General features: G+C 43.9%; 1 protein-coding gene across 1 annotated transcript in view; it reads right to left on the bottom strand.

Moving 5' to 3' along the window:
* The window catches only part of VPS33B (VPS33B late endosome and lysosome associated), an 806,019-nt gene that overhangs the window by 35,021 nt on the left and 748,441 nt on the right, over positions 1-22,557 (bottom strand). The window contains exon 23 of the mRNA XM_078683255.1: positions 19,130-19,246. Within this exon, the coding sequence (XP_078539381.1) occupies positions 19,130-19,246 (117 nt within the window). The remainder of the gene's footprint in view (positions 1-19,129; positions 19,247-22,557) is intronic.

Below are 22,557 nucleotides of genomic sequence, written 5' to 3'. Positions count from 1 at the left end.
ATGAGGTCCAAATACATTTTTACTGCACCAGAATGGACTACAAAGTCAATAACATTTTTCATTAACTCTGAAGATTGTAAAGATGCTTTCAGCATACCATCTAGCAAGTGATAAGGATCTCTTACACTTCAGGTCAGGTATCGATTTTGACAGACCGTCATACAACTTTTTCACATATGTAGCTGAATTACTCCAAATACAGAAATGTTACTCCAATCATTATTGAACTTGGTAGGAACTTTTTTCAGCAGCATTCCAAGTGACACTGCGTTCCATGTGTACCAAATGTCTGGTGTCATGTTTTCACTACTATCTCAGATGCTTGGTGACAACATTCTTTTCACATATACCTGTCACTACATCTTGCATTGAATGTTTAAAGCTTTGGGTGTTTGGCAATTCACTTACAATCAATACTGACTCACTAGAAAAGGGGGCTGACGTATCAAAGGATTTCAACCATTCTCTGTCTGTGGGTAAATGTGATGGTACATATTAGGAAAGATTCTTATGAAACCAGCCATTTTACCTATCAGTGAAATCAAATGTAGCCTATATATCAAATATGATTTTGATATTTCCGGATTCTCTACAGTTTATAAAATAAATAAATAAGACCTAAAACATGCTTCTAAACACTGGATTTTTACACCCAAGACCACAAAACTGAAAAAAGCAGAAGGAAGAGGAAACAACGTTTTAGTGACATCCCTAAACAACTAAAGTCAAGTAGAATAATGTTATCCCAGTCTTTCTTGATGCTACCTTGTATAACAAAGTAACATTGTATTGGCTCCTTCTGGAATAAATCAAAATGTCTCTTTCACTCATCTTTTCCTTTCTTTGAATGACTCTTAGTTTGTGGTTGCAAAGGTGTTTTTTCGGTGTTTATATGTTTACACCGGTGGTGGCTATTTTCCTTTCAGTGGAGTTTTATCAGTTATTATAGGTTTAAACCTAAATCCAAGATAGCCTACTTACAAGATAACGTCTATTACCTCAGGTAGCAGGTGAGGGGAACATAAATGTCCCAGTTCACTATCCAGGCATGAAGGTGGAGGCTTTGTAGATTGGTATGCAGTAACATTCTCTCCGTCAGCGAGAGTAGGTCTGGTCAGAACGACAGCTTGAGTGGAGGACATAGGGAGAAGTACAGAAGGTTTGCCTACTGTACCCTACTTGGGCAATCTGGTGCGCTGAGAAGGGTTAGGGCCGGTCTTGCTCAATCTTCCTCAGAAGCTTAGGAATCAAGAGTATGGGGGAAACACGCAGGTCAGCTGAAAGTTATATCTCAACTAAACATATCCACCAAGGCTCCCCATAAGTGATACTGGAGGGCACAGACCTGCTTGCATTGAGCATTTTCTGAGGATGCGAACAAGACCATCTGAGGAGTATCCCAACAGGCAAAGGTGTCCTGGACTACCTCCGGTAAAAGTTGCCACTTGTCATCGGCACCATAACACCAGTTCAGGCAGTTGACTCTGACATTTAGAAACCCACTAGGGGACTGGCGATCAACCAGATACTTTGGTGATGCGCCCACGACCATAGCCACAGTGCTTCAAGACAAAGGAGTTGAGACACTACTCCCCACTGCTTGTTGACGTGCCACGTCGCTTTCGTGTACTCCATCAAGATCTGGACAAACCAATTTTGGGTGGAAGGCCTTGAATACCAGTCAAATTACCTGCAGTTCCAGCAGGTTGATGTGAAGAATATGCTCTTCTGGAGATCAGAGGCCTCTGACCCTAAGATCCTCCAGATGAGGTCCCCACCCCAAGGTGAAGGCATCCGTCACTGCCATAGTTATGGTTTGAGGTGGAATGAAGACCACCCCGCAATGTAGGTTTACCTCGTTCCCCCACCAAACCACTTCTGCTGTAGAACTGGAGGAGATTATGATGGAGTCTGACAGATCCCATATCCACATTGGAGCCACAGATTGCATAGGTACCGCAGCAGGGCCCTAAGGTTCCAACCTGCATGCCGAACTGGGAGAATGCAGAGAGCCAGCTGACCTAGTAGTCGGGGGACCTTCAGAATTAGAACTCTTACTCCCTGCTGGAAGAAAGGGACCAGTTCCTGGAGGTCTGCAATCCTCTGAAGTGGAGGAAAGGCGCAGATACGGTTGGCATCCAGAACTGACCCTAGGAACTGGAGTCATTAAGAGTGCATGGGTGAGATTTAGGTTTGTTGACTGAAAAGGCTCGTAGTCGCGGACTGTAGGAGATTGGTGCAGTCTCTGTTTGAAGCCTGGGGAACCTGCCTTTTTGTTTGCCTGCCTGGACCCTTGGAATGCTGTAGCGGAGCTCATTGCTTTGAGGAGGGTAGCGGAGCGGGACTGCGAGTCCCAGCAGTCTTTGCTGCGCCTACATCGGCCGCTCCTGGTGACTCTTTCCGCCCTCGCCTACCAGGTCCTTATCTCGACTCGCGGCCCCCGCTTCGCAGGTGCCGCTCGTAGTCGCGGACTGTAGGAGATTGGTGCAGTCTCTGTTTGAAGCCTGGAGACCCTGCCTTTTCGTTTGCCTGCCTGGACCCTTGGAATGCTGTAGCGGAGCTCATTGCTTTGAGGAGGGTAGCGGAGCGGGACTGCGAGTCCCAGCAGTCTTTGCGGCGCCTACATCGGCCGCACCTGGTGACTCTTCCCGCCCACCACCTCTTCCTATATAACCACGCCTAAACCTGCGACACGCGGGACGCGCTCGGGTGAAGCGCGGGCGAAGCCCGGGCCAAGGGCGGGCCCGTTCAAGCCCATTTTAGCCCGGAGGAGACCGGACCGGGCCCCCCCTCTAACGCCTAGAAAACGGAGAAATTTACTTGAATTTAAAGTCATCGGACCCTGAAATTACCTGTGAGTGTTTTTATTGTAGCACTTTGATATCGGGGGAAATCAAAAATGTCCACCCGGGAAAGCAGAAGTAGAGCTGCAGCGGGGTCTTTATTGTTGGGGACATTGGACAATTTTATTATAAGTACTAATTCTGTTATTGATGAAGGGATATCACTAATGGAACGTAGGGTCTCGCAGGACCTGGCGCTGGCTAAACGCTCATCGGTCACCTTGCGAATGCTCGTACGCCAGAACCCACCGCCAGAGAAAGAACTGCTGTCACTGCGGTACTTATACATAGTCCGCCTAGCTTCCAAGACTCCTTTTGTGCATTGCCTGCGCCTATCACTCATTTACCAGCAAGTACAGACCTCTAGGCCACCCAGATAACAATCTTAGAAAGCCCCCCTAAGGAATCCAATAGAAGGCAACTTAGGAGTAGACGGGAAGGCCCTATTCCCAAAAAGAAGCAAGTCACGACTTCTATGTTAGGAAAGAAAAAACCCAATCCTTCAAAGCCTAAATCAAATCAAGTAGCTTTGATTGTACAAGATGGGGTAGACCATCAGAAAACACCTAACGAAGTAGATCCATCTATTGAGGAGCCAGTAAAACGAATAGAGGCTGATCAAGTTGGTGATAGCGATATTAGTTCAGATCCTCCCCGCAGAGTACAGAAAGATTTATCAAAGGACGACCCTTTTCTTAAAAAGCTGCAGAGCATGCTAACCACAAGCCTTGCTCCTCTTGTTACTAGACTTGCTGGGATTGAAATATGGTAACACAAGTGGCATCGTGTCAGAGAGTTCCACCAAACAAGACAAATATCAATTCTCAAAAACCAGTAAATACACTAGAAAGGGATACTGATAGTGCACCGGGGGAAAGGCAAAGGAGGGCTCAAATGATAAACTTACCTCCCGAGTCAAGCCCCTATGTGATCGTATTAACGGGGGTGCCAGAGCTTCATCATAGTAGCCAAAAGTCTTTCTCATGCTTGAAAAATAAGGTGGCCTTTTGGTTAAATAAAAACAGACCACTTCCCCCTCACATTAGAGCAGAAATTGTGATGGTGCGTCGATTGCCATGGCTGGGTAATAGACCGAAAACCACCAAAGGGGATTGTGTTGTTGTCAATTTTATGGATCCACAGACAGTGGACTATATCAACGCCTGGAATGACAGTCACAAAGAACCTGATTCCCAGATAGAGTCCAGGCCTTTGTCTTTTTTTTACCCCCCACCGACCTATTTAGATAACGGTGGGCCTTGGACTAGGGTAACTTATAACCACCACAGAAGGGTTGGAAGTTATTATCCTGGACCTTTAGACACCCAGTATAACTACCACGGCAAGCCAGGAAATTATTTCCCTGGACCATTAAGCTCACAGTATTCCCTGCCTCTACAGAATAGATTTTGCACATTAGAGATGGTGGATTGACTGACCCGGGGTATGGATAGCAAGCACTATAACATGTTGAAGGAAATTGGGAAGAGAGATATGAGCAGGGATACGATTACCTCTGACATAAATAATCAGGTTATCCAGATCCATAGCACCACGATAGGTATAGAAAATGGGAAGGAGGGCGTAGACCTTAAGGGACAAAATTTAATATCTCTTTATGACACCCAATATAATAACTCTGAGTGGGCAAATACTACCTTTGTGTCCTGGAATGTGGCAGGGTTATCTAACAAATTGAATGACCCAGCTTTTTTGCCTTTCTTGACCCAATTCTCCATTATATGCCTCCAAGAAACATGGGAGATGGAGGAGTTACATATAAATGGGTTTCGAACTTTCCACAATGCTGCAGTACCTTCGAATAGGGGCAGAAATAAAGGAGGGCTTTATGTGTACATTTCAAACACTTCCAAACTTAGGGTTGGCAAACATAATAGCATCTCAAAATACTTTCAGAGTGTGGAGTTGACTTTTGAGGGACAAGAGACTATAAGCTTGATTAATTTTTATAACAATGTCCCTGATGATGAACTGACAAATGTCTTTGAATATCTTTCACATATAATATTGAAATCTGATGTGGATTGTTACACGGTGAATCGTCTTGTTTGGGTGGGAGATTTTAACTGTTTCTTGTGCCCAAAAGGCCACGCAAATATATGTGGACTATTCAATAAGGAAGGTGATCCCTGTAGTCATTTTGTCCATTCCCTGACAGGGAACCTAGTGAATAATTTGATGTTTGAGATGGATCTAGGCTTTGCAAACGAAGTATGTACCCCACAGGTTGACTTTTCACCTACATATAACGGTAGGGGTTGTAATTCCTTGATAGATTTTGTTTTGGTCTCAGATAGCATCTCGATAAATCTGGTACATTTTGGAACAGCCGAAATTGCAATCAGCGACCATTACCCCATTAATTTCTCCCTTGATATTGAAGTAACGTCTCAGGGGAAAAATAAATCCCAAATTGTGAATACCCTGTATCGCCATAGGATAAATCTAGCTAAAAGAAATGTTTATTCACTTAAGTGGAATAAGATTGAGCCAGAAAGGTTTATCCAAGGCTTAGTAAAGTCCAAGTTAAAGGATTTCATGAGTTGCCTCACAGAAACAAATGAAGGAGTGATCGTTACTTCGGCCTACTGTAACATCGCGGAGGAAATTAGTAAATCCCTTGAGGGCTCACTTAAGAAATTAAATGGGGATAAACCTGAGGGCTGGTTCAATCATGAATGTAGTAAAGCCCATAGGGCTTTAAAGATAGCACTTAAGGGAGCTCCAAAATCGGTGACAGAGATTAAAAAAGCTAGATCTGTTTATTCTAATGCTATAAAGAAAAGGAAACAGGAAATTAAAGTGGAGGCGTGGAATGCCCTTCATCAAGATTGTCTTCAGAAGGATAACATTAGCTTCTGGAAGACGGTAAATGCACCATTATTTGTAGAAAGGTCAAGGGATTGTGTAGAAATAGCTATAGCAGAAGATGTCTGGATTTCATATTTTACCGGACTCTATAAAAAGGATAACCTCCCCATGATTAGAGAGATCGAAACACGAGTGGAAGATGTTGATGGCCCTGACGAAAATCCAAGGGATCTGTTCCCACTGGATTTAAGGTTTGAATTGAAAGAGGTGGAAATAGCAATCTGTGAAAGTTCAGGAGGCAAAGCACCAGGGCCGGACGGGGTACCTGTAGACATTTTTAAATCTAATACTAATTTATGGGCTCCGCTATTAACAAATGCTTTAAATTCCGCAAATAAAACAGGATTTTTTTAAATCATGGCAGGAAGCGATAGTGGTCCTTATTTTTAAAAAGGGGGATCGTGATGACCCCAAATGTTACAGGCCCATCTCATTGTTGGACTCCTTAATGAAAGTGGCAGGGAGAGTCATTTTAAATAGACTCCAAGATTGGGCAGATGTTTCTGGTATTTTATCTAAAGTCCAATATGGTTTTAAATCTGGTCTGGGGACAGTGGAGCAAGGTTTGAATTTAGCAACAATCATTGGAAAATATGTTGTTGCAAAGGGAGAAAAGCCGCTTCTAGTCTTTGTAGACTTAAGCTCTGCTTTCGACTGCATAAGTCATGACATTTTATGGGAAACTTTATCCAGCTTGGGAGTTGATTTGAGCTTATTGAATTTTATAAAAGAGCTTTACAGGGGGGCTGGAGCAAAGGTTCGTTTTGGTGCCAAGGGAGAATGCACCTCGAAGTTCCCAATAAAAAAGGGTGTGCGTCAGGGATGTATCCTGGCCCCTTTTTTATTAAATTTATATATTAATAGTGTAGCATCTCGTTTAGTGGAGTGCAAACAGGATTACCCCCAAATTGGAGGAAATCCTGTACCAATCCTATTATATGCGGATGATGCTGTGATTATGGCTAGGACCCAAGTGGGGCTTCAAAGGTCGTTACGGGCCTTCTCAGATTATATGGGGGAGAGAGGTTTGAAAATAAATAGTAGTAAAACCTTTAGTATGTGTTGTTCCAAAAAGAGGACCGTGCAGTGCAATATCTCGCTCTCAGGGACAAGAATTGAAGTCACAAACACCTTCTCCTATCTGGGAATAATGTTTGACAATAACGGCACATGGACCGCTGCTGCCAATGCTAGGAAACTTGCTTTTGCACGAGCCACTGGAGCAGTTAGAAATGTTGCTGTTAGGCTTGGCGGGCGTCCTGTAAACATACTATTGGACATTTACAGATCGAAGTGTATATCTACTGTCAATTGGTGCAGGTTTGTGGGGTATTACTGACATAAGTGAGATTCAGTTATGTGAAAACGCCTTTGTGCGATACTTACTTGCAGTACCCAAATCCACCTCCACGTACGCTTGCCATCAGGAGCTGGGTTTGAAGTATATAACTGATCTCATCAAAGTCAGTTCTTTATCTTTATGGCACAAGATATGGGTCTCTAAGGAGACTGATTTGAATAGGGACGCCATTCTAGATTGTATGAATTTTCAAGGGAGCCATAAAATTGAATGGTTTAAGTACGTGAAGAAATTCCTAATGGATATTGGACATCCGGAATTCTTTGCGAACCCGCAGACCATGGCAGTAATCCCGAGAAAACGGCTGAAGGAATTATGTTTAACTTTCTTGGAAAATAAAAGGTGGGATGCAGAGGCCAAGAAAACCTCTGTGATTCAAAACCAACTAATGTTACAGAATGAGGGCATTCAGCATTATCTTGTGTGTATAAAAAGCAGCTACACTAGGATGATATTGACACGGTTCAGGGTAGGAGGTATATATAGGCTAGTAACCTTCCCTGTTGTAAATACCTGGTCAAAGTCATTAATACTGTGCCCATGTGATGGCGTTTCCCACCAATCCTTGATACACTCCATATTATTTTGTAAATACTACACATTAATTAGAAAGAAGTACTTACTACCACTGCTTAAGAAATGGGGACTTAGGCAATGTAGAATAGCTCTCCTTAGATAACAAATGCCGGGAGACGAGCTGACACTGTATACAGTATCAAAATTGTTAAAGCATCTGTTAAGATTTAGATTAACAATGAACTGATTAATCTTAATCCTATGTATTCAAATCGCTCTTCTGTCTATGAATATGGTTTTAATTGACTGTATAATTCGTTGTGCTTTTATGGATTCTGTATTTTGAACCCGAATAAAGCTACTTTTGATTTGATTTGATTTGACTGAAAAGCCCAGGTTCAACAGTAGAAAAACCGTCAACTGCATATGCTGCAATATCACCTCTGGCAAGCTGGATTTGATCTGCCAATCGGCAAAATACAAGATTGGTATGTCCAACTTTTTTAATGGGCTGTAACCACTGTCATTACCTTCATGAAGGCTCCAGGTGCTGATGTCAAGCAAGTGTTAGAGAATTGGTAGTGCATAGAAACCACCACATAGTGTAAATACTTCTGATGAGATCTCACGACTGGAAGTTGAAGTGATACCATTCAGTCTCCAACCTCCTATGTCAGTGACAGTTTTTTTGACAAAGAAATTCAATTACCTAAGATCCCGGATGGTGCTCTGACTGTCTGACTGTCGTCGTTTTTTGAGAACAAGGATACATCGGAAGTAGGATCCCTGTTCTATTTCCTGCTCCACAGCTCCTTTCCATAGGAGTATTTCCACTTCTTGTCGCAGGATGGAAAGGAAGTCCAGAGGTAGAGAGGAAAACCAGGGCGGATGGGGTGTGGGTGGAACTTGAAGAAAAGGAAGGGTGTAACCGCTTAACATAATTTGAAGGTCCGAAATAATGGCCTTCTAGGCTGGTAGAAAGGACACCTGAACTCCCACAGGCTACTCATGGGTTTGGGGGTGTGAACAAGACCTGATTGTCTGGTAGTGCAGGGGAGGAGCAGGTAGAAGAAGAGGCTTGCTGGGCAGATCAGCTGCACTCACTTCTAGCCCTGCCTCTGTAGTGTCTGCCAATGCACTTTGGATTCAGCCATCATGCTGCCCAGGAAGGGACCCAGTACGCCTACTCTCTGAATTACATGAGATCTACCAGGAATTCTGACAGCCATCGGCAGCAACCGCTCCTGGACGCCTTTTCCTCATCGCAGGCCAATAAGGCCCTAATTCCCTAATTGAAGGCGTACTGATACGATTACCGTATTCCCCAAGACGTTCTTCACCAACATCGCTTGGCAAAGGCTCTACAATAAATCAGGCAATAGCATTATAACTTGTCCTGAAGATGATCCCAGTTGATAATTGGAGCTAGGGATCGAAACGTCACGTCGACTTTCTTGACAGTATTGTAACTGTTCCAATGCGTAAATTGCATTGCAATAACTGTCTGGTTGAGCTTACGCTAAAAAGTATTATGTTGTAAGCCTCCTTTTGCTCCCCCTTTTTTGCCTGTTACTCTATCCCTTCTATTTCCTTTCTTCCCCAACCTGGTACATGCTTGTGCCCAATGTATATTTTGTTCCTTGTTTCATCTGTGTTCAAAATCCTTACATTGTTCTCAAAATAAATATTCCCTTGTCCGGCTGGACATTGGAAAACAGAACCATAGGTCTTATTTAAGTCTATGGGGGAATTTTTCTATCAGCAACTAAGCCAAGGACCTTTGTTCTTTATAATAACGAATTACCCGAGGTCCGCAGCTACCCAATCGGGTTCCCTTGTACACTATACTAGTGCACTTTGCTACTGCAGGGTTTTGGGCTGGAAGGGCTAGAGTTGACAAAAGGAAGGAAAATTCCCTTGTGAAGCCTCAAAAATGGCAAAATGAATAGTAATTCCTGATTGGGGGCAATAACTGTAATCCCAAGGAGTGGGCAGGTGTTTTACTGGCCGTAAGCCTCTCCAGTGAATGATCCACTTTGTCCCCAAAAAGACTTGCTAGGTCAAACAGAAAGTCCATGAGATTGGCTTGGAAATCTGGGGAAAAACTGAATGTGGGGGAGCCATAAGTTTTCTTCAAATGGAGACTGAGGTATACATTGCCTGTAAAAGTGCTGAACCACAATCCCTCCCTCCCTCCCGATGACTTTGACACAGATGCATGCTTTCTCCTTACTGCTGTAATTATGGCTTAATCTGATATAGCATAACCCCCGAAGAATTCTGGATCTTACTTGGCTGTTTTGCATTTCTTTAAAAGGCAAAAGTGGTGCTGCCAAATCCCTCCTACGCAATATCCAGTAGGGAAGAGGTGCAAAAGAAGTTTGGGCATTGCCATTGGCTGGGAGGTTTCCACTATGACGGACAACGCAGGTTCACCACTTCTCTGGCGAGGACTTTATGGAATGTTAATATATCGTCCACAGAAAAGACTGGATGGGGAATGAGCAAGTGATTTTGGAGTATATGAGGAATGTGAGGTATCCGAGTACGTAGATCATGATTGGGAATGTGATCATCATTTACTGGCAGGTGTACTCAGGGCTGCCGCTGTGGTCAGAGAAAGTTTCCATTTCTTCAGTCATCACCACCCCCTTTTCTGAATCATTTTGTCCACCATAAGCATGGAAGGGTATACTCAGACATGAGTCCCTTGCTCACTGCTCCATCAGGATTCAAGCAAGCCGGGCCGACGACGCCTGAAATGGCAGAAACCGGTCCCCGGAAGCTTGTCTCCTTTCTGGTGAAGAATTGGCTTGGTAGTTTGGTCTGCCCTGTTCCCATGATGCACTGGGCCAGGGACAGACTAGTTTGCATATAGCCAGGTTCTGAGCTGGGATGGGGCAGTGAGCTAAATAACGGTGATGGATCAAGCCCTGATCTTTGGACTGGGTAAGAGTGGTCTGCTTAATTCAGACACTCTGTTCATCACCACCCCCTTTTCTGAATCATTTTGTCCACCATAAGCGTGGAAGGGTATACTCAGACATGAGTCCCTTGCTCACTGCTCCATCAGGATTCAAGCAAGCCGGGCCGACGACGCCTGAAATGGCAGAAACCGGTCCCCGGAAGCTTGTCTCCTTTCTGGTGAAGAATTGGCTTGGTAGTTTGGTCTGCCCTGTTCCCATGATGCACTGGGCCAGGGACAGACTAGTTTGCATATAGCCAGGTTCTGAGCTGGGATGGGGCAGTGAGCTAAATAACGGTTATGGATCAAGCCCTGATCTTTGGACTGGGTAAGAGTGGTCTGCTTAATTCAGACACTCTGTTCATCACCACCCCCTTTTCTGAATCATTTTGTCCACCATAAGCGTGGAAGGGTATACTCAGACATGAGTCCCTTGCTCACTGCTCCATCAGGATTCAAGCAAGCCGGGCCGACGACGCCTGAAATGGCAGAAACCGGTCCCCGGAAGCTTGTCTCCTTTCTGGTGAAGAATTGGCTTGGTAGTTTGGTCTGCCCTGTTTCCATGATGCACTGGGCCAGGGACAGACTAGTTTGCATATAGCCAGGTTCTGAGCTGGGATGGGGCAGTGAGCTAAATAACGGTGATGGATCAAGCCCTGATCTTTGGACTGGGTAAGAGTGGTCTGCTTAATTCAGACACTCTGTTCATCACCACCACCCCCTTTTCTGAATCATTTTGTCCACCATAAGCGTGGAAGGGTATACTCAGACATGAGTCCCTTGCTCACTGCTCCATCAGGATTCAAGCAAGCCGGGCCGACGACGCCTGAAATGGCAGAAACCGGTCCCCGGAAGCTTGTCTCCTTTCTGGTGAAGAATTGGCTTGGTAGTTTGGTCTGCCCTGTTCCCATGATGCACTGGGCCAGGGACAGACTAGTTTGCATATAGCCAGGTTCTGAGCTGGGATGGGGCAGTGAGCTAAATAACGGTGATGGATCAAGCCCTGATCTTTGGACTGGGTAAGAGTGGTCTGCTTAATTCAGACACTCTGTTCATCACCACCCCCTTTTCTGAATCATTTTGTCCACCATAAGCGTGGATGGGTATACTCAGACATGAGTCCCTTGCTCACTGCTCCATCAGGATTCAAGCAAGCCGGGCCGACGACGCCTGAAATGGCAGAAACCGGTCCCCGGAAGCTTGTCTCCTTTCTGGTGAAGAATTGGCTTGGTAGTTTGGTCTGCCCTGTTCCCATGATGCACTGGGCCAGGGACAGACTAGTTTGCATATAGCCAGGTTCTGAGCTGGGATGGGGCAGTGAGCTAAATAACGGTGATGGATCAAGCCCTGATCTTTGGACTGGGTAAGAGTGGTCTGCTTAATTCAGACACTCTGTTCATCACCACCCCCTTTTCTGAATCATTTTGTCCACCATAAGCGTGGAAGGGTATACTCAGACATGAGTCCCTTGCTCACTGCTCCATCAGGATTCAAGCAAGCCGGCCGACGCCTGAAATGGCAGAAACCGGTCCCCGGAAGCTTGTCTCCTTTCTGGTGAAGAATTGGCTTGGTAGTTTGGTCTGCCCTGATCCCATGATGCACTGGGCCAGGGACAGACTAGTTTGCATATAGCCAGGTTCTGAGCTGGGATGGGGCAGTGAGCTAAATAACGGTGATGGATCAAGCCCTGATCTTTGGACTGGGTAAGAGTGGTCTGCTTAATTCAGACACTCTGTTCATCACCACCCCCTTTTCTGAATCATTTCTTCAGTTGAGGCATGGATGTTGCTTTGGAGGCTTTTCTTGGTGGTTAAAGATCCAGAGATATTAGAGTTTTCTGGACTAGATTCTCAACCTATATGATCGTCTTCAGCGATGTTGTGGAAAGGCTGCAGGAGCTACATTAATAACGATTCTAGAGTGCCAAAGGAGTGTCAGCATTCTCTTCTCTTTGCCTTTTATTTGGAGAAAACATACACTGGAAATTTGTAAAAATAAATATATACAAAACTGGTTTGCGATTGGTAATTTAATTTATTACCCAATGCTCTGTGATTGCCGATTGACAAAATTTAATCACATCAATTAATAAATAGTAAAGCCCCAAGGGGGAAAAAAGGGAGGGAGGTGGTGCTCAGGAAGGTGTTAGATTGAGGAAAAGTGACACAGTATCAAAAAGGGTAACCAATGTAATACCAAATTGCAAACATAGGTCAGAACAAATATAATACAAAAGCCAAAATACAAGGCAAATTTCAAAATTGTTCATGAAAGTGAAATTCAACGGTCACATCTAATTATTAGATAAATCGGGGGTGTGCCGGAATTCCAACAAAGGGAAACAAGTCGACGTTTCGACCCCTAACAGTAGGCCAATTGAAGTCCTTTCACGGGGTCTTCATCAGGACGTCACAAAGGGAGAAGGGAGGATGGGGCAATTCTGTATAAAAAATATATTTTAAGGGAAAATATGTTTTAAGTATATATCATATAAATGACAAGAAAAAAGAGACGAAGTAATTTACAAAAATTACCATGGAGTACGGCCCAGCCGGGCTCTGTACATGGAGAGACGTGCCACGCTGACTGTCGTGGTCGGTCTGATAAAGTGGAAACCTCAAAAAAAGAGGAGAGAAGATAATCAATAGGGTTCAAAGGATGAAACCTGGTTTTAGAACCAATTACATACTACAAATGTTGAGACCACTGTTAACAAAATCTACTCAAAGCATTTCCAGACATAAATGCCAGTAAAAATCACATTGTGATTGTTCATGGGGGTGTATAAACCCAACATCAGACTGCCAAGGATTTCAAAAAGTACCTCTAGGTCGATTTTATTCGAAACGTCTGGGGTCCAAAAGGTTTAAATAGCGCGGCAGGGACAGATTCAGAGACAAATTCTGGTTTGTAAAGTTATTCTCCTATGGTAAACAAAGAGGAGAAAAAATGTTTATCAAATAGTGCAAGGCGAGTGGTGCTCCCATGGGGAAGTCCGCACTGCATGCTACCAATTACTTACATAAAACGGGGCAAGACCCGCAATCTACTAAAGAACGTTTTGGCAGCCTCAATCGCCGATGTACGCCGGACGAGATGAATTCATAGTCCACCTCAGGGCGGGAGATGGTTTGTCCGTCTGTTTTAATTTCGAGCTGAAAGGAGGGAGGGGGAAAGTCGGTTGCTTATTAGAGGTGCGGGGCCATGGAAATGCTTTGAGTAGATTTTGTTAACAGTGGTCTCAACATTTGTAGTATGTAATTGGTTCTAAAACCAGGTTTCATCCTTTGAACCCTATTGATTATCTTCTCTCCTCTCTCCATGTACAGAGCCCGGCTGGGCCGTACTCCATGGTAATTTTTGTAAATTACTTTGTCTCTTTTTTCTTGTCATTTATATGATATATACTAAAACATATTTTCCCTTAAAATATATTTTTTATACAGAATTGCCCCATCCTCCCTTCTCCCTTTGTGACGTCCTGATGAAGACCCCGTGAAAGGACTTCAATTGGCCTACTGTTAGGGGTCGAAACATCGACTTGTTTCCCTTTGTTGGAATTCCGGCACCCCCCCGATTTATCTAATAATTAGATGTGACCGTTGAATTTCACTTTCATGAACAATTTTGAAATTTGCCTTGTATTTTGGCTTTTGTATTATATTTGTTCTGACCTATGTTTGCAATTTGGTATTACATTGGTTACCCTTTTTGATACTGTGTCACTTTTCCTCAATCTAACACCTTCCTGAGCACCACCTCCCTCCCTTTTTTCCCCCTTGGGGCTTTACTATTTATGAATTGATGTGATTAAATTTTGTCAATCGGCAATCACAGAGCATTGGGTAATAAATTAAATTACCAATCGCAAACCAGTTTTGTATATATTTATTTTTACAAATTTCCAGTGTATGTTGTCTACAATACACTTTCCTCCTTTACGGGGACCCCTCAGATATGTACCACTTAGCACCCAGGTCCCCGTGACTATATGGGTTTAACCCCCTTTTTGTAACGTTTTATTTGGAGAAGGCTGTGACTGTTCCACAGGCAAAACTCTGTGACAGCATGATGATTACAAATGAAATTGAACAGTTGAGATAACAACCAGACCTTTGACATTACTACAGATGGTGATATGCAAATCTGAAACTTCTTTGATGTCAATGGAGAATGTGTTAATGTCGATCTAGTTCTCTTCAACAGAGAATGTGTCAACGTCGAGCTGGTCTATTCCCAAGGAGCAGGTTAACACCGACTGGCCATGATATTTTGATGAAAAATGTGTTCTCATAGTCAATTTTAAAATGTCTCGACACCGACGACATAGAATGTTGTCTGTGTCAAGGCCGACTCGCTGCTTAACAAGCTGGTGCAGGGGCTCTCGGCTGTGACATCAAATGTTTCGGTGTCAATGTTCTAGAATGTTGAAAATAGTGTTGGACTTTGTGTCTGTCACTGGGCCTCTTTTCCATAGATTACTCTCAGTGGGAGTCTTTTACAGAAGATGGCATACTCAAAGAGGCCAGCTAGGAGGCTGGTCCTTCTAGATGTAGCTCCTCCGCCCTCATGTCCTGCACAATGTTCCTGAGCCTGATGCCTTCTCTTTCTTTGAGTGTTCTCTTGGACAGAATTCTTTGGGCAGTCTTTGACACAGACAGGAAGGCAGACAACACAGACCTTATGGGCATCTATAACTGCCTTTCTCATTCCGCATGAAGGGCACTTGAAAAAAAGGGATGGCATTCATACTGAAAATAACCAATAACCATCAGAATCAAGCAAAAGTAACTTTACTTGAGAGGAAAGAGATAAAATTATTTCCTGATAAGGAGAATCAAGGTTTTCAAAGGGGTAAATCATCACAGGCGTTCAGAAATCTTTCTCTCACGAGCTGTAAAAGGAACTCGTTCTGTGTGGCAACAGACAGTACAGTGCATTGTGGTAAGGGGATCTGGGGTTAGATAGAGTGTAAACCAGAAAAGGCAAGTAACTTGTATTTCTGGAAAAGATTTTTAAAGGTAGGTTCCCTCTCTCAAAATGGATGCCACTCAATTAACCTCCCCGGAGGAGGGGGTGCGAACTGACTTAAACAAAAAGATCCTGCAAGTCTGAGAGGGCAAAATGCCCCTCTTGATGCACCTGACTGACTCGACAGCAGTGCTTAATAAACGTATGGCGAGACGCCCACGTAAGATAGGTGAAAACCAAATTCAAGTCCCACTGTAGCGTAATGAAGTGAGAAGACAGAAACATGCACTGTAAACTTTGAAGAAATAGATGATTTAAATAGGGAGAGCTGATCAGGTAACCGCAGAAATGCCGATATAGCCTAAAAAGTAGCTATTAACAGTGCCCAGAGCAAGGCCTTGGTGGACCAAGGATAACACAAACAGTAACACCTCAAACAGTTTGGCACAAATTAGGTCCATATGCTTATCTGAACACAGAGCCTTAAACTTGTCCCAACGGCAGGCACATACGGTTTTCAATGAGGAACGCCTGGCTGCCAAAAGAACAGCAACAACTTCGGGAGGGAGGTCAAAAAATGCTCATCTGTTGCCGCTCAATCTCCAGGCTTGAGATGCGCAGGTTGGGAATGCAGGTCCCGGCACTGCTGATGCGACAGGCACAGCCTGATTGGAGGAGGACAGATAATCATACCCTGGAGTTCCCAATCTGGAGCTACTAAGATGTCAGTCCTTATCTTTTTGAGGACTCGGGCAGGAGTGTTATTTGTGGAAAGGTACACGGGAGCCCCAAGTTCTCCATTGCAAGTGAAAGATGTCTCCGAGCAAGAGCTGCTTTGGAAACTCCAATGTGCAAAAGTGCTGATATTGCACGTTCTCTGTGGTGAAGAATAGGCCAAGCAAAGGATCTCCTCATTCGCCAAAGAGACCTTGAAACACCTCAGGGTGTAGATGCCATTCATAGTAGGCTGAGTTCATCTGTCCTGGATTTTAGAGAACCCACCGAGTGTTGTAGAACCAGGAAGATGTCCTAAAGTTCCAGCCATGTCCAAAAACACAGGGCCTAGGTTGCAGTACTACACACTGGTGGTGTTGTCCATGAACACCTGCACCAGCTCATCTTTGATGGATGGATGGAAGGCAGCATTCAATGCCAAACGAATGTCCCACAACTCCAACTGGTTGATGTGAAGCTGGATCTCCGCTGGAGTCCAGAGTCCTCTGATCTTCACCTACCCCTTCACCTACCCCTGGTGGCCACCCCCTCCCAGAATCAAGGCATTGGTCACCACTTTCTACTCTGGGAGGAGAAGGAGTCCGCAACCAGCACACGGCGAGGAGTTCTCCTTTAAGAGGGCGTGGCCAGTGGCAGCCGGCGGTCCTGGGTCTGACGTAGGTGCCAGCGGATTGGTAAAAAGCCCGGACATCCTGTATTCGGGGTGTGACGACACCGAGGAGCCCCGAGAGGAGTGCCGAGGAAGGAAGACGGGGGAAGAACGCGAGTTGGAGAAGAAGAGCGACGAGGAGGACGAGAGTACGCCAGGAGGCCAACGGTTCTGCCAGCCGTCCAGCCACACTCACGGAGGAGTGTGGCTCTCCCAGGTACGGCAGAGGGTGTCGAGCTGGGTCGGGAGGAGGGGCGGGTCTGAAAAGAGGTAGCGCTGTGTAAATCCATCGGTACAGCACTTCCCGTGACCCATGCTTCACTCCCCTTAGAACCCTCTCCTTCTCACACTCTCTTCACTACCGTGAATGCAAAGACACTGGTGTTCCCTCACTCCCTGGGCTCCTTTATAAAAATTAAACAGGACAAACCTCTGACCGTGCTCATTTCTTTTCTCTCCCTGTGGCAATACCCGAAACGGAGGGAAGCTCAGTCCCAAGGTGAAGAACGTCCTTTCCTATACCAGACGCCGAGGAAGAAAGGCTCTGAAGCGGGTCCCTAAATCAAAGGTCATCACGGATCCGGCTGCTGCCAGTCGTGAAAGACTTTCCACTAGGAAAAAGAAGTCCTTTACAAAAATAAAACCTTATCTGCCCCGATCTGGTCCCCGGTCTCTCTCTCCTACCCCGCCACAATGTGCCATCTGCCTTACTTCACCAGCAGGATGCAGGAGGCCATCAGACCCAGCAGCCTCAGAATCAGTCCCACCAGAATCCAGGACCAAGGCAGAAACATCAGGATCATAGCCCGAATGTCCTCGACTCTCCATGCCAGAGGGTAGGTGTGAAATTATAGTATTCAGAATGACTTTGATGAAAGGAAGCATTTGAGAAAGAGGCGGTGTCACTTCAGCATGTTGATAGTGAACCTCAATGAACAAAGGTTTGCCATAGTCTGGAGGTGGGTGAAGACTGCCGGGGGTGAGGGTACCGTCAACACAGTATTCGAGGTTGGAGAAGGCTGGGACTACTGACATCCGATGATCTGTGACTGGGGGTGAGTGTCTGAAAAGTTTCAGCGGTAAGTACATCATCTCCTTGTGTTAGCTTTGCTTGCCCTATGTTGGCAGGGTATGCCCAGACCTGGGTCCCTTGCTCACTTTGCCACTGGATTCAAGGTTGCCTGGCTGATGTGGGGTGTTACCCCGAAGCCGGTCCCCAGATGCTTGTTTCCGGTTCAGCGAAGACCTGGCTTGGCAGTTTCGGCTGGACTGTTCCCATGATGCACAGGGTCAAGACTGATCTGCATCTAGCTGGGTCTGAACTGAGGTGGCGAAGTGAGCTAAAGAACGATGATGGATTCAACACAGATCTGTGACTGGAGGTGAGTGTCTGAAAAGTTTCAGCGCTCCGTCCATCATCTCCTAGTGTTTACTTTGTTCGCCCTAAGTTGGCAGGGTATGCCCAGAAGTGGGTCCCTTGCTCACTTTGCAACAATCACGGCAATCACTTTCGTGAACACCTGAGCTGGACTAGTGATGCCACAGGGGAGCACAGCAAATTGGAGATGCTCCTGGCCCACCGTGAACCACAGCTAACTTCTGTGGGACTGCAAGATGGGAACATGAAAATAAGCGCCTTGTAGGTCCCACGCTACCATTCAGTCTCCAGGATCCAAAAGAGACAGGACCAGGGAAAGAGTGAGCATTTTGAACCAGTCTTTTCTCAGGAAGTCTCTGAGGCCACAGATGTAGAATAGGGTGGAGGGCTCTGTCTTTTTCTAGCACAATAGGTAGCATAAGTAGCAAGCATGATCTACTTCTGGTGTCGGAAACCTCTCAATGGCTCCCTTGGCCAGAAGGGCCTGCAATTCCAGACATAACAAAGACAGGTGTTAAATGACTCCTAGCCCTATGTTTGTATCTCCCTGCCTTGGTTTTAATGTTTTTATTCCCCAGTTCCAGTACAAAGGGTTGTATCTCCCTGTTAAGAGCTTTAGAATTGCCCCTAATAAATCAAGATGTGTAACCATGCTAGTCCAGGTTTACTGAACAGTTGTCACATTACAGAGTGTAAAGAACATTAGCAAACCACCTTCAGTACCAAACTCAAGTAAAAAATGTTGATTTGCATTTGTCACTTTAAGTGTGCATATACATTATTGATTTACATTCTTCAAGTATTTCATTCTTGGGTTTACCTTTCTCTTTCCCCAAGAATCTTAAAGCAGAAATTTCTGAAAATGTGCAGCCTCCAAGAAAAACTACCAGAATGAGTCGCTGAGAGTCGGGAGAGGAACCGTCCTCTGTTACCGGATCTGAAATGAACAAAGCAGACTGTTTTGTAAAACACATCTTAAATACAGAAATACACCAGATGGCCTCAAAATAATGGCACAATAGATAATACTATTAAGAGTATGATCATATTTGGTTGACTATCTCCAGTCTTTTCCTGATTTAGGAGATGCAGGACCTTCGGCTCAATTTTCTCAATGACTATTCTTGATAACCGTCTAGAATGATTTGTAGTTAAGAACCCACAGAATATCCTACCATATATTACTTTTCTCTCTCTCTTGTGAGTTGCAGATGATTCACAGTTCTCTTTTGATATATTATTAAGCCATCATATATATATATACATAGTATATATATATATATATATATATATATATATATATATATATATATATATATATATATATATATATCGTAGCAATCCTGGCCGCTGTCAACGCGGTAACGAACAGGCGCAGACCTCTTCTCCTCTCACAAATCAAACTTTAAAGTAAAGCGCCATCACACCATCAAATGTGTTAGCAGTGGTAATTGATTTAAGCAAGTGCAGAGAAGGGGGTCTCCTCAACGCATTTCGCTCCTCAGGCGGAGCTTGGTCACATGACGCGCCCAAAGTAGGTGTTACAATATATAGTGGTAAAAAAGCTCTATCACCCATAAAAAAGGGATGAAAGGCACAAATAATGGCATAGATTCAAATAGTAAATTCATTCATTGCGGTGTGTATAAAATGTAAACATGGGAAACACATCATAACAGTAAGAGCATAGTGCTCATATTATAAAATTGTGGTGTGGTCAGATAAATTCTATTACATGATGGTAAATGCATGATCATCGAGAGTCCCAAAAGCAACTTTGCCCAAAATTAATTAACAAATGTAGATTTTGAATAGAAACTGAATCCAATACAAAATATGTTATTGAATAGAATATGCACATAGTGTGCCTAAAGCAAAATACATTCAAATGCAAGTTGCAAATGCAATCTCTAATAACCACTCCACAGTGTGTCTATGTTCCCCTAGCAACACAATGCGAAGAAGATGTTTTTAAACATGAAATGATATATGCCAAATTAAGTAAAGTGCTCGTGTCTAATGAGTGAAAAAAGATAAATGAAAAAATTATTTTAAACAACGACAGCCGGAGCAAAAATTATGAAGAATCTAATAATACATCTTATGTATATATACTACAAAAACTGTGGATTTGTCGACCTTACATTCGTAAGAAGTAACCTATACCAGGATATGATGTTACAGAAACAACATTGATGAAAACTCAAAAGCTCTAATTACAGAAAGTTATGTAATTCATCAATTGCATTCAATCCGTTAGGTGCCTTAGAATCAAGTAATAAGATGAAATAGGTTTCTTTTTGTCTAAGAAGTTTCTCTCGGTCACCCCCCCCTGTCCGGGGTTAGGGACCGACTCCAAAAGTGTGTACTGCAGATCTTTCAGTTTATTGCCATGGACAGCTTTAAAGTGGCGAGCCACAGGATAGTTGCTGTCCGAGTTAACTATGGCTCGTATATGCTGTAAGATGCGCTGATTGGCCGGCAGCTTAGTGCTGCCAGTGTATGACAGAATGCAAGTACAGGTAATTGATAAATGACAAAATCGCTACGGCATGTAAGATACTCATTGATGGCGATTGGCTTCTCATTGAATGCAGATTTATAGTGTGTGCAGTTTCTTGCAAATGTACATGCACGACATGACGTGCATTTGAAAAAACTTGTTTTGGACAGCCAAGTACGTTTAGGTGTTAATTCAGGCTGGGTTTATCCAATACATCCTTCATGGAAGGAGCCCTCCTGAAAGGAATCGCAGGTAATTTAGGTAAGATGGGACCTAAAATAACATCAGTCAAAACAATAGGCCATTCTGAATTGATAATGCGTATCAATTTACGTTCTTGTGAACAATAAGTGGTAATGAGGCGGACAGAACCAATAGAGCTAACATCCGAGGTAGTCAAGTTTTTGGGCGTCAATAGTTTATCTCTCGAGAGTGAAGACGCTTTCGAGAGAGCACGGTTCAAAAGCTCTAACTTGTAACCGCGCTCAGGAAACCTTTCAATTGATTCAGCTAGGCACTGGTTAGATGTGATTGGGTCACTGCAAATTCTCTTAATGCGAATGAATTTGCCAAAAGGAATACTGTTTATGGTGTGAGGTGGATGAGCACTGCGGGCGTGAAGAATGGCATTGCCCGCCGTTGACTTCCTTTGCAACTTGGTATGAAGCCTTCCCTGCTCTATGTAAATCTGCACATCTAAAAACTCAGCCGAGTTTGATGTGATTGTGGCAGTAAATTTCAGATTGCGAGTATTGATGTTAATCTCGTCTACAAAGCATTGAGCCTGAGCCTGCGACCCTTTCCAAATGATACATATGTCATCTATGAAACACCAGTAATGGGCTAGATGTGGAAGCCACTGGCTGTGAGTTTTACCAAGTACGTGCTCCTCCCACCAGCCAACATGTAAACATGAATAGCTGGGGGAGAAGCACGAACCCATGGCAACTCCACGTTCTTGGTGGTATATTTCATTTTCAAATTGGAAATAATTGTTGGGTAAACAGATCTTAATCATCTCCACCAACATGATGTTATGATCGCGCAGGACCGCATTGCGTGTGTCCAAATAATATTTAACGGCCTCAATACCCTGGGAATGATTGATGCTCGTATAAAGGGATTCAATATCCATCACCAAAAAACAGAAATCAGAACACCAATTTAAATTTTTGATTTTCTATTATTATATATTATATTATGTATATATATATATCTTACAGCTGTGTAACCCAAAAGGTACGGGCGTTGGCGCTCTCGGATGGGGCGGTGCGTTCCAACAGGCAGGGTCACGCCGGTACGTATTCACAACAGGATTTTTACCATACGGTAAAAAAGGATGAAACGCACACACTTGTTTACAGAAGTCGTGGCAATTTATTTGTAAGGTTTCACCATGCCCAACGCGTTTCGCCTTGACCTAAGGCTTGATCACGGGATGTTATCACAAAAGAAAAGGACTTCTTTTATTTCAGTAGGCACGCAGTTACTTCCTGTGTTCTGGTTGCTGTGCATTATGGTATTTGTGGTAAAAAGTATTTACAAGTGATTTCACATGATAAATCTATCAAATTTAAGTGCACTTTTGTTTGTGATTTTAAACTATATTTAAATTAATATTTTTATTAGGCTAATGATGCTTTATTGTCCATTTATTTTCAAAGTTCATTGCTCTCTAGTGAGCCTTTCAATTTATTTATTTAAAGTTTTATAGAGTGCGAACTTGACCCGTGAGGGTATCAGAG

This window comes from Lissotriton helveticus, chromosome 3_1 (assembly GCF_964261635.1).
Source record: "Lissotriton helveticus chromosome 3_1, aLisHel1.1, whole genome shotgun sequence".
Taxonomy (NCBI): domain Eukaryota; kingdom Metazoa; phylum Chordata; class Amphibia; order Caudata; family Salamandridae; genus Lissotriton; species Lissotriton helveticus.
The sequence above is the reverse complement of the archived record's forward strand: the minus strand, read 5'-3'. Positions and strand labels throughout refer to the sequence as shown.